At 34.6% G+C, this 14,823-nt stretch overlaps 1 protein-coding gene across 1 annotated transcript in view; it reads right to left on the minus strand.

The window, feature by feature from the left end:
- The window catches only part of mtDNA-helicase (mitochondrial DNA helicase), a 56,887-nt gene that overhangs the window by 37,593 nt on the left and 4,471 nt on the right, over positions 1-14,823 (minus strand). The window contains exons 3-5 of the mRNA XM_090383270.1: positions 7,664-7,760; positions 6,984-7,128; positions 725-885 (exon numbers count right to left, since the gene is read on the minus strand). Of these exons, the coding sequence (XP_090239396.1) occupies positions 725-885; positions 6,984-7,128; positions 7,664-7,760 (403 nt within the window). The remainder of the gene's footprint in view (positions 1-724; positions 886-6,983; positions 7,129-7,663; positions 7,761-14,823) is intronic.

A 14,823-nucleotide genomic window follows, 5' to 3' on the forward strand; every position in this document is an offset into this window, starting at 1 on the left:
CACAGTACTATAAGTACTTAAAAAAAAAAAAAAAAAAAAAACATGCAGATATGAGAAACTAGTTTCACGACATCATGAATGTGACAAGCTTGTATGACAATTATAGGATCATGCAATTATTTGTATATTTTCTAAGGACCAGTTTTTTTTTTTTAAGGATAGTGCCAGGCCATGGGCCACACTTTGGGAAATGCTAAGTTAAATGGTTGTGTGAACACACAAAATCATCATAATTGGGTTTTAGAAAACTCCTCATATCATTATTGATAATCCCTTGCATTCCCAACAAGTTACAGTGTAATGTTCCCTTTCCAGTATTGGCATCTTTGGGCCTGTGTTCATTGAAGAAACAGAAACTTCCAAAGCGTACTTCAATGTTTTTCAGAATGCCTCTATTCCTTTTCCCATGGATTACAGATCTGATCCCACTAAAACTCTGGTTCCAACATATTGAAAATGTTTACTTTGAAGAAGACCACAAGAAGAAGAAGATCATCTTTAAATAAATAATTAACAAGGTACCTGATGTGTTTCTTTTATAAGCAATTTGAAATTGTTTGATGAACAAAATATTCTTATTTTGTTCATCACATCATGTGAAAAAGGAAAACTACATTTCCTTTTTCACATCATGTGAAAAAGGAAAACTACATTAGATGCTATGATTTTTAACACCTGAGTAAATTTTCATATCATCTTAAAGTGGTATAAGCAAAATGCTTACCTAGGCATTATAACATCCTGCAGACCTTCCATTTCTTGATTCAGTGATAAATATTTAATTGCAGAAAGCCTCTTATCAAAACTGTATAATGGGAAAATCAATGTTGTCCTATTCTGTGTGATTCGAACATCAAAACTCTTTAAGTAATATGAATCAAGACCCTTAAAAACAAGAGAGAGAACTGTTATTACAATATCACAGACAATTTTAGAAATATTACTATATTTTCCTTCTACTATTACTACTACATTTTTTAATTTAAATTTATTAGGATAACATTAATCAACACCAATTCCTTCTACTTTGCTAGAATTTTCTGGATCCAGCATGGTGACTGTAACCGAATGTTTTATTTAAAAATTCCATGAAACAGAACATTCTGTTTCTTATCGTATGCTCAAAAACACAAGGCCAACTAATCTTAGGAAATAATACTATGCTGCAATGAGAGAGCACTATAAATTTAACCATAAGTAAATTAATATATCATAAGTAGACAAGAAATATAAACAATAAAACTAGAGACATTCTGGGAATCTATGATCCCTTCTTCTGTGGTCAATACATAATAATAAATTTCTGGGTTTTTTTTGTTTTTTTTTTTGAGATAGCCAAGGCCAGAATATATGGAAATTTATTATTATGTATTCAAACAGAGAACAGAAACAAATCTCCAAAAATTTCTTAATTTCATAACAAAATGTTAAAATAGCAAAAATTCACAAAAACTGAGTTCAATTTGGTCCTACATTTTGCTACTAATTTAAGCAAAAGACAACACTAGGAAGTGCAAGGAGGACAGAGTTAAGATACGATTAAGGGAATATTTAATTGATTATCTGGGGGAGGGGGGCCTAGAATAGCAGAACTTATCATCACCACTGTTGTGCCCTATAGACGCTGAAAAGCTGGAACACTAGTCATGCAGCCTGGGTTTGTGACCTGCACAGATGTAAATTGCATTAGTAATTTCTTAAAACGTTCTTTGCTTGGGTGATGGATTTAAATTGCTGCTAAGTTAAATTCTTTCGGGTAACTTCAGTAGCTTAATTTTAACTACACTAGTGGATACAGTTTTGGTAACAGTTTAATTTCTGTAATACTTTTTAACCGAAAATCTGTAATATAGTGTAAATTTAAATTTTGTAATGTTTCTTAAGTTAAAATTTTGCCTAAAAAATGGTTGTTACAAGAACCACTTTCAATACACTCACATCGAAAATGCCCACCTGTGGGCATTTTCAGTGAGAGTCATGAGTTTGCCACTTGTATAGCCAGTGGCATGTATTCTAAGATCAGTCTAGTAGACAAACCAAGCTAAAATGACGATTCTTTTCTGTGCACCTGACATAAGGCATGTACTAATCTGAAATTAAAACTTGATGCATTACTAAAATAATTTGAGTCACTGAAGAAACAGGTGCTTGTCCTAGAAACAAATGTAACTGGGAGCTCATCAGGGACTCAAGCATCTCGTGACCTGCCAAGTGATGCATCTCCAATTCAAGTCCAAGAAAAGAATACTCAAGTGAATACTGATCTGGTTGAAGAAGATTTAGTTTTATTGGGAGACTCTAATGTCATGAAAACCTGTAACATTTTTTGTAATAAAGATAGGTGGACCAGAACTAGAGTGTATTCGTCGGAAGAAACAATTAAATTAATGATGTTACCAATAGATTGTCAGATTTTAAGGGAACTAAGGAGAGCATTATTATTATTGTGGGAACTAACAATATTAAATGAACATGACCTGATGATTTGTTGGATAAATATAGGACCATGGTGAAAAAAATGCCACGAGTTAGGTCAGAATGTGTATGTCTCTGTAATTCTGCCCAGATATGACAAGAGGGATTATATGCTGAAAGCCTTGCAGATTAACTCAAGCCCTGGGGACTTTGCAAGAAATTTTTATCAGCAAGGCATGCACTTGTAGATAGAAGAAATCTATTTTGTAGAGATGGTATTCATTTGAACAAAGGTGGTGCAAGTATTTTTACCAGTATCATTGAGGATACCTTAAGGGTTCAGGGAAACTACTAGTTAGAGAGAAGAAGGGTAATATAGACACACATTTCTCTGATGTATAGATCAAAGTAATGCTTGCACACATCAAGAATTCTTGTTTGTTGCTACAATAGCTGATGTTGACTAAATGTTCTGAGGGTGGCAATGTTTTGAATGAGAGGGAAGATAAAGCTATCACCCTGACACACCCCTTGAAATTATTTAGGAAACAAGCCTAAATAATTTCAAGGGGTGTGTCAGGGTGATAAACTATAGAAGAATACTTAGTCTTAACTATGTCTATAGTAATGTCAGGAGTGTTGTCAATAAAATGGCTGAATTTGAACTCCTGATTAGCACAAGAAATTCTAGGAGTAAAGTCAGTAACTGACTTTGCTCTTAGATCATTTTTAATCATTGCCTGAAGATTTTCAGTACCACTGAAGACAGACTAAACAGTTAGCCTGACTTCATTGGTAGAGAAAATCTTGGAGGCAACGATTAAGAGTGCAATCCAGGGACATTTAGATAGAAATGGCTTTCTGAAGGATAGGCAACATGGTTTTGTTAGGGAAAAATCATGTTAAGGAAATGATGCAATTGCACCAACTTATACGCTACAAAAAATCATGTTTAACTAACCTGGTAAGCTATTTTGACACAGTTGCTCATGAGCTGGATAAAGGGAACAATTTCAACATATGAAAGTGTTGTTTATGCATGGGTACTGTACTAACATCATTTCTACTACCCAGGTAATATTAATGCATCATTTAATTATATCTCATATTGTAAAAATCTTCACAATGAGTGGCCGAGGTATTGCACTGCTTTGAATAAGTAATGCTTCACCAGTGGAGAAGATTAATGTTACTTATTCTAAGCGAATACCAACCACCCAGACAGCACCGTTTCAAAGCTTGTAAGCTAACAAGCTTTGAAACAAGCTTTAGCTTACTCATCAGCGGGTGGGCAGGTACACTGTTGTTGCAATAGACTAATGTTACTTATTCTCGGCAGACACCACTGCCGAGAATAAGTAACAGTCTCCTCCACTGGTGAAACATTATTTATTCAAAGCAGTGCAATACCTCTGCCACTTGTTGTGAAGGTATTCACAATATGAGATATAATTAAATGATGCATTCATACTACCTGGGTAGTAGAAATGACGTAAGTGCAGTACCCATGCATAAACAACTCTTTCATACTCTTAGGCATTTAGCCAAGAATATTTTTAAATTTCAACATAGTTTATTTGGATTTTAGCAAGACATATGACCCAGTTCTTCATTAGAGGTTACTGTGCAAGCTAGAAAATGTTGGGATTACTGGAAAAATTCTAAGATGAATTGCAGGGTGGCTGAAGGGCAGAAGGCAGAGGGTTGTGATTAATGATTATTCTTCAGATTGATGTAATGGCAGAAGTGGAGTCCCCCAAGTATCAGTTCTTGGGCCACTGTTGTTTCTGATTTTCATAAACAACATTTACGAAGGGATAGAAGGTTTGATGTCAAAATTTTCAGATGATGTAAAGATTGGGAGAGTTGTTAATGATCAGTGCCAAGCAATGCTCCTTCAAGATGACATGAACAGGCTCCAGGAATGGCCAGAAAAGTGGCAGCTTTGCTTTAATGCAGAAAAATGGAGGGTCTTACACTTGGGAAATAGCAATCCCAAAATAACTTATACACTTAGTGGGGTTGAAGTAAAAACAGTAGAGGAAGAAAGGGATGTGGGAGTTACAATATAGGCAGATATGAAGTTCTCTGGGCAGTGTAAACAGGCAACCAGGAAAGCCCATGGTATCCTATCAATGATTTATCAAACAACACCATGTAGATAGGAAAGTTATAATCTCACTATATAAGGCAATTTTAAAACTGCTTTTGTAATACTGTGTCCAAAGTGCAAAGAAGTGCTACTATGGAGGCCTCATCTGGAAAAAAAGACATTGAGCTTCTTGAAAGGGTCCAAAGATGGACAACTCGCACAAGATTAGCAAAAGGGCGACCATATGAGGATAGGCTTCAATTATGTGGGCTTGGTAACCAGGCAGCTTAGAAGGGACCTGTTTGAGATTATAAGGTTCTGTGAGGGAGTTAGTAAAATGAATGAAGATGGAATTTTCACTGTTATAGAGAATTCTATTACTGGGTATCACAGATTCAAATTACAGGGGAAGTGGTTTAGATTAGAATGTAGGAGGTTTTTCTTTTTGGCCAGTGAATTGTTGATTACTGGAACACATCACCTCCACGGGTAGTTGAGACTGACAATTTGAAGAAATTCAAAGTTCAGATGGATAGTTATCTACATGAGGGAAATATATACTTTGTTCTTTCTTATCTACTTTATATTTTATTAGTATTAGTTATATGGTGAAAGAAAGTCTTCAGCTTTGTCTGCACTGACAAAAAAAAAAAAAAAAAAAAAGTTATCCAGTTGAGCTTTGAAATTCCTCACGCTGTCAACCTCAACAATTATGGAAGCACTGAAGCAACTTATTCTAGTAATTAACAATTCTCTAGATAAAAAAAAAAATTCCTATTATCCAGTCTACATCACTTCCTTCCCTTCATAATTTGAATTTATGGTACCTAGTTCAACTACCATTAATAACTGCAAAAATTTTGCATTCAGTCATTTTATTAACTCTATTCATAGCTTTCTAGACCTGAATCACACTTCCTCTAAGATATGCAGTTAGCAAGCTCTGTAACCTAGTTATTCAAAATCTTTGATCTTTTGCCAATTTCACCAAGTGCATCATTTGTCTTTATACCTTTTCAAGAAGATTGATGTATTTTTTTAGGGATGGTCTCCATATTTGGACACTGTATTATGTATGCAATCTCACCACTGCCTTATACAATGGGATTATAATTTCCCTACCTTTGCAAGCAAAGGTTCAAACATTGTGGGCTGCTGTCTTTGCTGTTGTCTATACTGTATAGAGAACGAACCAGATGTTTGCCTGGATCATCTCTCTCTCTCTCGTCTTTAATTCATTTCCTTCCTAATGTATAAATTATCTGGAGTTATTTTCAAGTTTAAAACAGTGCATTTTGCAACATTAAAACAGCTTTTTTTGGACCATTCCTAAAGTCTATCCAAGTTGTTCTGAAGGAGCACTGCATGGCAATGGTCATTTACCACTCTCCTGATCTTGATATTATCTACAAGTTTTGACATCATACCTCATATCCCTTCATCGATATCTAAGAAAATCAGAAAAATGATTCTGCCAATTTTTCTGTTGAATGTTCTTTTTAGTAATTTTTTCTATGTGGTAAGCTTCTAAAAAGTCTCTTCTATTATGATGGTGGAGTTAGAGGCATATACTCTGTGACCCTCTGTTATTGAGTGATGAGCAACATGGAGGATATCAACTCTCCTGGTATTGTTGATGAAGCCATCTATTCCTGTTTTGAATTTACAGAGTAATCACACTACGTAGCACTGCCCACATTAATAATCCAGTCTACAGACAATATCTCTCATTTGTGGTGGTGGTGGTGGTGGTAGGTAGTTGTAGGAATGAGAAGCACAACATTTGTTGCTACAAATGAAATAATTCAGAATGTATATATAAGTATAAGCTTATATAGAGTAATTTTTTTTGTATATGCAAAAACACATAATTTATACAAGTAAATATTTTATAAGCTGTATATGATAAGAAAAACTAAAATCAATACTCAAAAAAGTAAATAAGATTTATTAATGAAATTTTAAAAAATGCATAACAAATTATTCAAATTTAACCTGTTACACTTACATAAATGAATATTTGTAGATAATTAGTTAACAAAAGCAAGCAGAACATGGGCAGAACAAAAGCAAGGAGAACACGGGCTTTCAGAGCTAACGACAAATGAGAGGTTCAAGAGACCAACAATAATGGAGGTCAATATCAAAATAGGGACTCAATCCGTGCTAAATGGAAGAGTAGAATGATAATGAAAAGCAAGCAAATAAAATGTTTTCATATATTTAAATTTAAGAGTACAACATAATAATGTTATATATTGATTGTAACTTAATAATCTTCAACAGGTAGGACTAACATTTATCCCACGTTAGTAATAACTTTTATTTAAAGAATAAATTGGAAATTGTTAATTGAAATGATTCTTTCATATCACATAATTTAAAATACATAAGAGAAGCTGCACAAGTTTCAATTTTAAGGGCAATTTCCTGTGATGGATACACAAAAGAACAATACTGTCTTGATGATGCTTACTTTTAAGCTAAAATTATCTGCCAGAGGTAAAAATTCAGTTTCCTTTAGGCTACTTATATCGGTTGCACTACTAAACACTTTCTGAATTTCTTCAAGATGATCCAAGTCAAATATTTCGCTTTCTGGAGGAGGGAAATTTATTTTGCTGAAAATTAAAATAGATACAACTTGTTAAGATCTTTCTTTTTCTTTTTTTACTGTAATTTCTTCAAAATTATTTCATGTACCTATTAAAAATTAAGGAATAATATAGCTTGACTTTGTTTATCATTTAAGTTACTAAATTAAAATGATGTGTTCAAGAACCACACAAAATAATTTTGTTATAGTCAAGAATATATAAAAATAATTATTCATAATATCATTAATGTTGATTAATGATTAGAAATTAAAGATTATAAATTTGCTTTCTAATATTTCTGAAAAGTTCTAAAAAAAATTGCCTACCTTTTATTTCATAACATAATTACTTTGGTAATTTTGTTATATGGCATCACATGACAATTAATACAAATTCAAATTAACCAAAAAGCTGAAGTATTTAGTAAAAAAAATATTATTATCTCAGACTTTTATAACTTGAGAACAGGAAGTCTTTCCACTAAATATATTCTCAAACAGCACAAAAACATTCTACTCTTCTATCAGTATTATAAAAGAACACTAAGACCATACATTACCTTTCACTGGTTTTCTTTGCTTCAGTTAGCAATGAAACATAATCTTGAAACACAAGCCAGCTTCCTGTTTGCTTGCACGAATAGCATATAAACATGCCTAAAAAAAATTTTATTTTTTTGAAGTGCAATGTCATCTTTTTTTATTATTTGTATTTGAGTTCTAGTTTCTAACATGGCACAATGCATTCAAATAAATTGAGTATAGCAATGATAAAATATTAATATAAAATAAAACACTGATGAAGCATTTCATCCAAGTATATCTGCTATATATGACCACATATTCAGAAGGTTAAAGTTATTTTGGATTATTGCCAAAGCAACTCAAGCCACATGATATTAATGTGTTGTGTCTGTAAACACACATCTTCAAAAGTATTAAATGAAAAAACCTTGGAAAATTTCAGGAGAGCAATCCTATCTCCAACTAAGAGTAGCTAACTTAACCTGTTCAAAAAGGGTTTAATAAGAACTAGATGCAACTGATGATTCTGGCATACAGGTAACTCTACGTAGTGTGCCCCAACCAGTGCGAATTTGTTACAATGCAGTCTGTATTTAAATTAATTAAAAAGCTAATTTTTTATGCAAAATATCTGGTGAGGAGCTGTAGACAAGTAGTAATGGGCAGAACATCCCACTAAACTAGGCATATCACTTGTTATATGCAAATTCACCATCACATTTTTGAAATGGAAATTCACCATGCAAAGTTTCATCATTAAAGTTACTGATCGCCAGAATAGATGAAGCATGTGGGACCGATGAAAAAATCTTCCCATCTTGTATGAAGGTGTCTAGCTCTGTATCCAGAAGATGTACAGGGTGCTCCTGGTTTCTGAAGATGAGCTACTCAGTGAAATTGAAGATATCCACATGGCAACCATAGCAGAGATTGAGGGAGTTAGTGTGGATTACACAGAGGAGTTGCTAACCTGCAACACTGATTCCCCTGCCAACAACAAACTGCAGAAGTTAGATCTTCATACTGCACTTGAGAAAACACAAGAGTCTAAGCCCAATTACCTCAGAGTTTTGACTATCAAAGTCACTGAAAATGCACTTCCACTACACAATCAATGCACGGATTTGAAACGACTTTTCGTGAAAAGTGGTCATCACTTCACTTAAAAAACAAGCAGCAATCCACCCTGGATTCACTTATTAATAGAAGTTTGTACCAAAACATGAGGGAGGCAGGGCCCATTCCATATGTGTTAGTACATATGTACATACTAAGTGGCGGACAAAAAAACTACATCACTTGTGAATTTTGCAAATAATGTGTTTTGCGCTGCATTGTGGGTTGCAGAAATGTTCGAAATGCATTTGTTAGTTGAGATATATATCTCTGTGAATGAAATCCAATAAAAAGACTCCAACTGATAAACCTAATTGCCATAAATATCTTCCCAAAGGGTAAAATGTAATTAATGAAAATATGAGAAATCATGCAAATGGCAATCATGACAACCAAACATACATTTTATTGCATTTACATGTACAAACTGAAATGACAAGTTAACGTAATAGTATTATGTACTGTAAATCAGCAAAATAAATCCTAAATATTTTGTTGTTCCTCCTCGAGCTGCAATTACAGCCTTGCAACGATCTGGCATAGAGTTAATCAACTTCTGGATATATGGTTCCCCAATTTTGTAGTACCACACACTTACAATGCTCTCCTGCAGCTGAATCTTACTTGTTGGCTTCTGAGCAATTTTAGACAACATTATATAGCAAATCTGCACTGTTGCTGGGCCAGTCCAACACTGTAATGCCAGCATTTCTGAGGTATGACTGCACCTTAATGGAGAAAAATGAGGGAAAACATTGGTGTATGTTTTAAGCTTTGTGAGACAAGAAGACAAACGCATTAAATCTAAATAGCATAAAACTTACTAATTTTGCTGTGTGACAAGGTGCTGAGTCCTGTTGAAAAATGCAGTTTTGGACATCTGTGTGGTGATCCCTAATAAGGAGTTTTAGGCACTCCTCCAAGATAGCAGTGTAGGTTTCTCCATTCACTATTCCATTAATAAACTTAATTCGTCCCATCCCTTTGCTTGTTATGCATCCTCAGACCATCCGACCGGCAGAGAACTTTACAGTCAGTGTTATGCAGTCAGGATGGTATGCCTCTGATTTTCGTCTTCTGACTTATTACTTCCCATCCGAGCCATGCAAGTTGAATTTCGATTCATCAGAAAAGATGACTTGTGTCCCATTGCTCTTTTGTCCATGACACATGCATTTTAGCCCAAGCAAGTAGCTTCTTCCTCATTTGTTGAGTCAACAAAGGCTTCTTCTTCTTCTTGGGCCGATAGGCATGCAGACCACATTCCGAAAGCAGTCTTTGGATAGTTTGTGCACTTGTTTCAACACCAGAGACCATCTCAAAGTCCGGTTTTAGATCAGAAGTACTAGCATGGTGATTACAAAGGCATAGCCATTTCAAATATCGATCTTGGGGAGGCATAGTCACTCTCTTACGGCCTGATCCAGGTCTTCTCTTCACATCACCGGTTTCACACTTTAATTTCTGCACCCGAGATACTGTTGACTGGTGGCAGCCTATTTTATCAGCGATAACGCGCGTAAAAAGCCTTCCTGGGACAGAGCAACAGCTACACTTTTTCTTGGTGTGAACTGAATATATGGAGCCATGCTTACAACTCCACAAAACAGGATACTAATAGGCATGTATACCCTTCTAACTCCGTATTTATAGAAACAGCTGATGCAACACCTTGCAATTACTATCTGATGCAATAGAAACGTTATGATGCAATACCTTTGCTTTGCGACAAACAAAATGACTAGAATCAAACAATATCTTATACGTTTCACTGCAAATGTTACCTTTTTTAAGGTGATGCAGTTTTTTTGTCAGCCACTGTATATATACACAATATATAAAGCTTTTTGCCATTTTATTGGTTCCTTAATAGTAAATAAAAATATGGTGGTAATATATTTTTACATTAAATTTTGCATATTTAAATTGTTAAAGGCCGCCATAACTGAATGGTCATGTGCGAGGGTGCATAAGTACACATGCCTTGAGTGACCAGGGTTCAAGCCTGTGACTGCTAAATATGGTGCTGTTTCTTGTATCCTCTCTATCTTGTGAATTCCTCTGACTGTGTGGTCATCCCAGGATATAAACAGAAAATTTTATTTAAAAAAAATAATTTTAATTATATTTAAATTATTTTTTACAAATTAAATTTTGCAAAATATAAAAAACACAGATTTTCACTTAATGCAGAGTTATTGTTGTTGTTATTTGGTTTTTAGGAGCATTAGCAACTAAGGCCATATTGCTCCGGGGATATGCGGTGGTCATTCCGACCTTTCCGCATCCTCCGTATTTGGTGGTCAAGGGCTCAAACCCCGGTCTAATCAAGAAACATGTGCTACGCACTGCTGCTCCTGCCCACCTGGCTATGGCTAATGCAGAGTTATCAGTAATGCATCCCATGTGTTAAGTGGGAGTCACCTGCAGTTTATTTAAACTCTAGTAACAATATGGTTTAACACGAATACCTGTAGTATAAACTAGAATAACAGTCCTCAAACGGTGGTCCATGCACACCAAGGGTCTGTGAATAATGTCCAAAATTTCTTATCAATATTTAAAAATTGAAAAAACTTAGGGTAGAATATGAATTTTGTGAAGTGTGGAATCACACTTAAATGGATCTACAAAAAAATTTTTTAAGCCAAAATGAATCCGTGAAAAGTTTTTCAAGCCAAAAAAAAAGGGGAGGTGGGTTCCTATGTCACTAAAGCTTGAGAACCACTGAACTAGAGCAATTTTAAATTAGTTGAGAGGTTTAATGGATAAAAAGATGAACCTCGGGAAAACCACAGTGGCAGGGCCTGGCTGCCAGAACAGTTTCACGAGGTTCAGTTTTTCAGTCCCTAATATTTCTGATATTTATTAATAACACTGATGAGGACAAAACAAGCTTGATGTTAAAGTTTACTAATTACAGAAAGGTTGGGAAAGTGGCTACCACTAATAAAAAAAAAAGGGTATGCTGTTTCAAAACAACCTACATAAATTGTGCAAATAGCTTGAAAAAGGAGTTAAAATACAATGCTTGTAGCTGCAAAATCCTGCATTTGGACAAGAGTAATATTACAGCAGACACTGATTATCCAATCTTAATTGGGGACTGATAAAGTTTGATAACTGATTTGCTCAAATAATTAATTGCGATAATAAATTTTTTTGAACAATCAAATATTTTTTTTAGTGTCTAAAATTGGATACTTGCCAATGTGAGGAGGGAAGCAAATAATTTGTGTTTTCTTATCTACAATTTTTTTTTTTTTTCTGGCCATTGCAGCAAAAGAGGCCTGTGGGTTCCTTGAACTATATGGCTTACTAGGTGCCTCCGTAGCCAGGTGAGAAGGAGCAGTAGTGCGTAGCACACGCTTCTGGACCGGGGTTCGAGCCCATCACCACCAAATACGGAGGATGTGGAAAGGTCAGGGAATGACCACTGCATATCCCGGAGCAATATGGCCTTAGTTGCTAATGCTCTTAAAAACCAAATAACAAATAACTATGGCTTACTATTACTGCTATTACTAAAATTGTCAAATTTCTACTCTATATTCAACTGCTAAACAGGTATTATAAACACCATGAATCAATTTCATTATTGATGAACAGAACTTGATACATGATGGCATAAAAACAGCATCAGAAATTACACTGTACAGAAATTTCAGCTACAGCTTACCATACAATATTATTCAAAAAACAGTTATATCACTGGTCTAAAAAGAAAATAAATACACTTCACATTTCCATTTGATGTCTGATATTGCTAGTGAAATCAAGTAGAAACTTTCTTTAGCTGCAAGTTAAATTTTTGATCTATTGCTAAAATACTGTCATAAAATTTTAAATATTGTCATAAAATAAAGTAATATACAGACAACGCAAAAAACATGTACTACGTACTACATGCCAGTTCCTTGATCACTTTGGATAATTAGCACTGTGGATAATCTCCACTCAGATAATTGAATAATTGATATTCTGCTATAATTAGAAGACACAAAGTAGCTGAAGTGGAAAAAGATTTAGGGATAATTTGTTTAAAGACACACAGATAATCCTAATCACATATAAAGACCCTAATGAGCTTCAACTCAAAATCTCTGCCTTGCTTTCTGTGATGCATAATTGGCTTCAAAAGAATCAGCTTATACTGAATCCAGAAAAATCAAAATATATGGTGTTTAGAAGGAAAAACAAATCACTAAATATTGATTTAGACGTAATATACAAAGAAAAACAACTTGAAAGGGTGACTGAAACCAAGTTTCTCAGAATCTGGCTAGATGATAAGTTAAGTTGGGCAAAACAAATGATAACCCTACGAAAGAAAACTTCGTCACTAGTGGGAATACTCGCCAGGGCCTCTGCCTGGGTGTCTCCTTCTCTTCTCAGACAAGTATTCCTTTCTTTAATTCACTGCACCTCACCTATGGAATCATCTCATGGGGTACCACCAGCCAAGAAAACCTTGCGAGAATCAACTCCATTCTCAATCGATGCGTTCGTTCAATTTTGGGCCTTCTCTGGAACACATCAGTTAGTTCGAGATACAAGAAAGTGAGACTCCTAAGCATCTACCAGTTACTGCAGAAAGCCGAGGTGATCCTTGTTTACGATGCTATGAAGACAGCAGACTTTCCCCCTCTCTTCAGATCCTTTTTCTTAACCATAGACGAAGAAGAAATATCATACAATCTAAGAAATGAAGCCAACCTGAAGATTCTGCTTTTCAGAAAAGCCATAAAATCAGAAAAGTATAAAATACAGAGATGCTAAAACCTGGAACAAATTTCCTGCAAAAATCAAAAATGTCACTTCACTAAATCAATTCAAGACACTACTAATTGAACACATCACCATGGATGTCTGATTCAAATTACCTTCCACTCAACTCCTGGATTTTAAAAACACCAACATGGAAATAATGTACAAATGTTAAAGGAAGCAGTTGGAAAATAGTTTGTAAATTTCTGTGCATGTACTCATCATTTTTTTTTCTCTCCTCATTTAATTGTAAAAATGTTCACAATTATATACTATAAGTAGTGATGCTTTTCGAAGTCTTCTGTAAAGAAATGTACAAAACGCTCCAATTTATTTATGTCTTTCCTGTTGAACATTACCTGTACAATTTCAGAACTGTACATTTTTCAATTGCATATTTGTATATTCATCATTTTTTAAGGGAACACTCCCTAAAAAGCCATTGGCTTATGTGTTCTCCCTCCTTTTTTGCTGTTATCTCCCAAAAAAGTAACATAAAATAGGGATAAATAAATTATTATTATTATTATTAAAGAGGGATACCAGGAGGGTGAATTAAGTGTTTCTTCAAATTAATTCACTCATGATTTAGGGACAATTATACAATGTGACATGACAGGCCACTAAGACAGCATATTTTTATTTTTTTTTTTATGAAAACCCCAAACACGAAAGGTATCAAAACCTAGTACTTAGTACCATGCATGGGTTGAAGGAGAAGTATGAGGGGAGGGGAATGCCGGAAACTTTGCTCTATATAGGATTCTACCTAAGAATTTGCCAGTAGAAACTAAGAGGTGATTATTCCACTATATAAAGAAATGGTTAGGTCATATTTTAACATTGTGTATAGGTCTGGAAATCCCAAATCCAGAAGGATTTTGATCCATTATAAAAGATACAATGAGAGCAACAAAGTTAGTTATTGAAAGAAAGAGATATTCTTAGAGAGAGAGAGAGAGAGAGAGAGAGAGAGAGAGAGAGATTTTATAACTTGTAGTCTGGAAACTAAGAGATCTTAATGGGGGGAATCTCTAAGGGAACTTCATTGATGTTTTTAAGAAAACTAAATGAGGTGTAAAAGACACTGAAGGGGGATCAGTAAAATGAAAGTGAGAAGTATACTCTCACTGATAGGAGAGTCAAGAACCAAAGAAGGCAAACATAAAAGTTTAGGGTTTAATTTTACTTTCAGGCAGCATGTTGTATATCAGTGAAACATATTACCTGCCACAGTGGCTGGGGCAGAGAGTTTAGTTAAGTTCAAAATCAAATTGGATAATCACTGCATCATTATGGGGGAAAAGTATGA

This window comes from Mastigoproctus giganteus, chromosome 10 (assembly GCF_048544385.1).
Source record: "Mastigoproctus giganteus isolate SK-2022 chromosome 10, ASM4854438v1, whole genome shotgun sequence".
NCBI classification, from domain to species: domain Eukaryota; kingdom Metazoa; phylum Arthropoda; class Arachnida; order Uropygi; family Thelyphonidae; genus Mastigoproctus; species Mastigoproctus giganteus.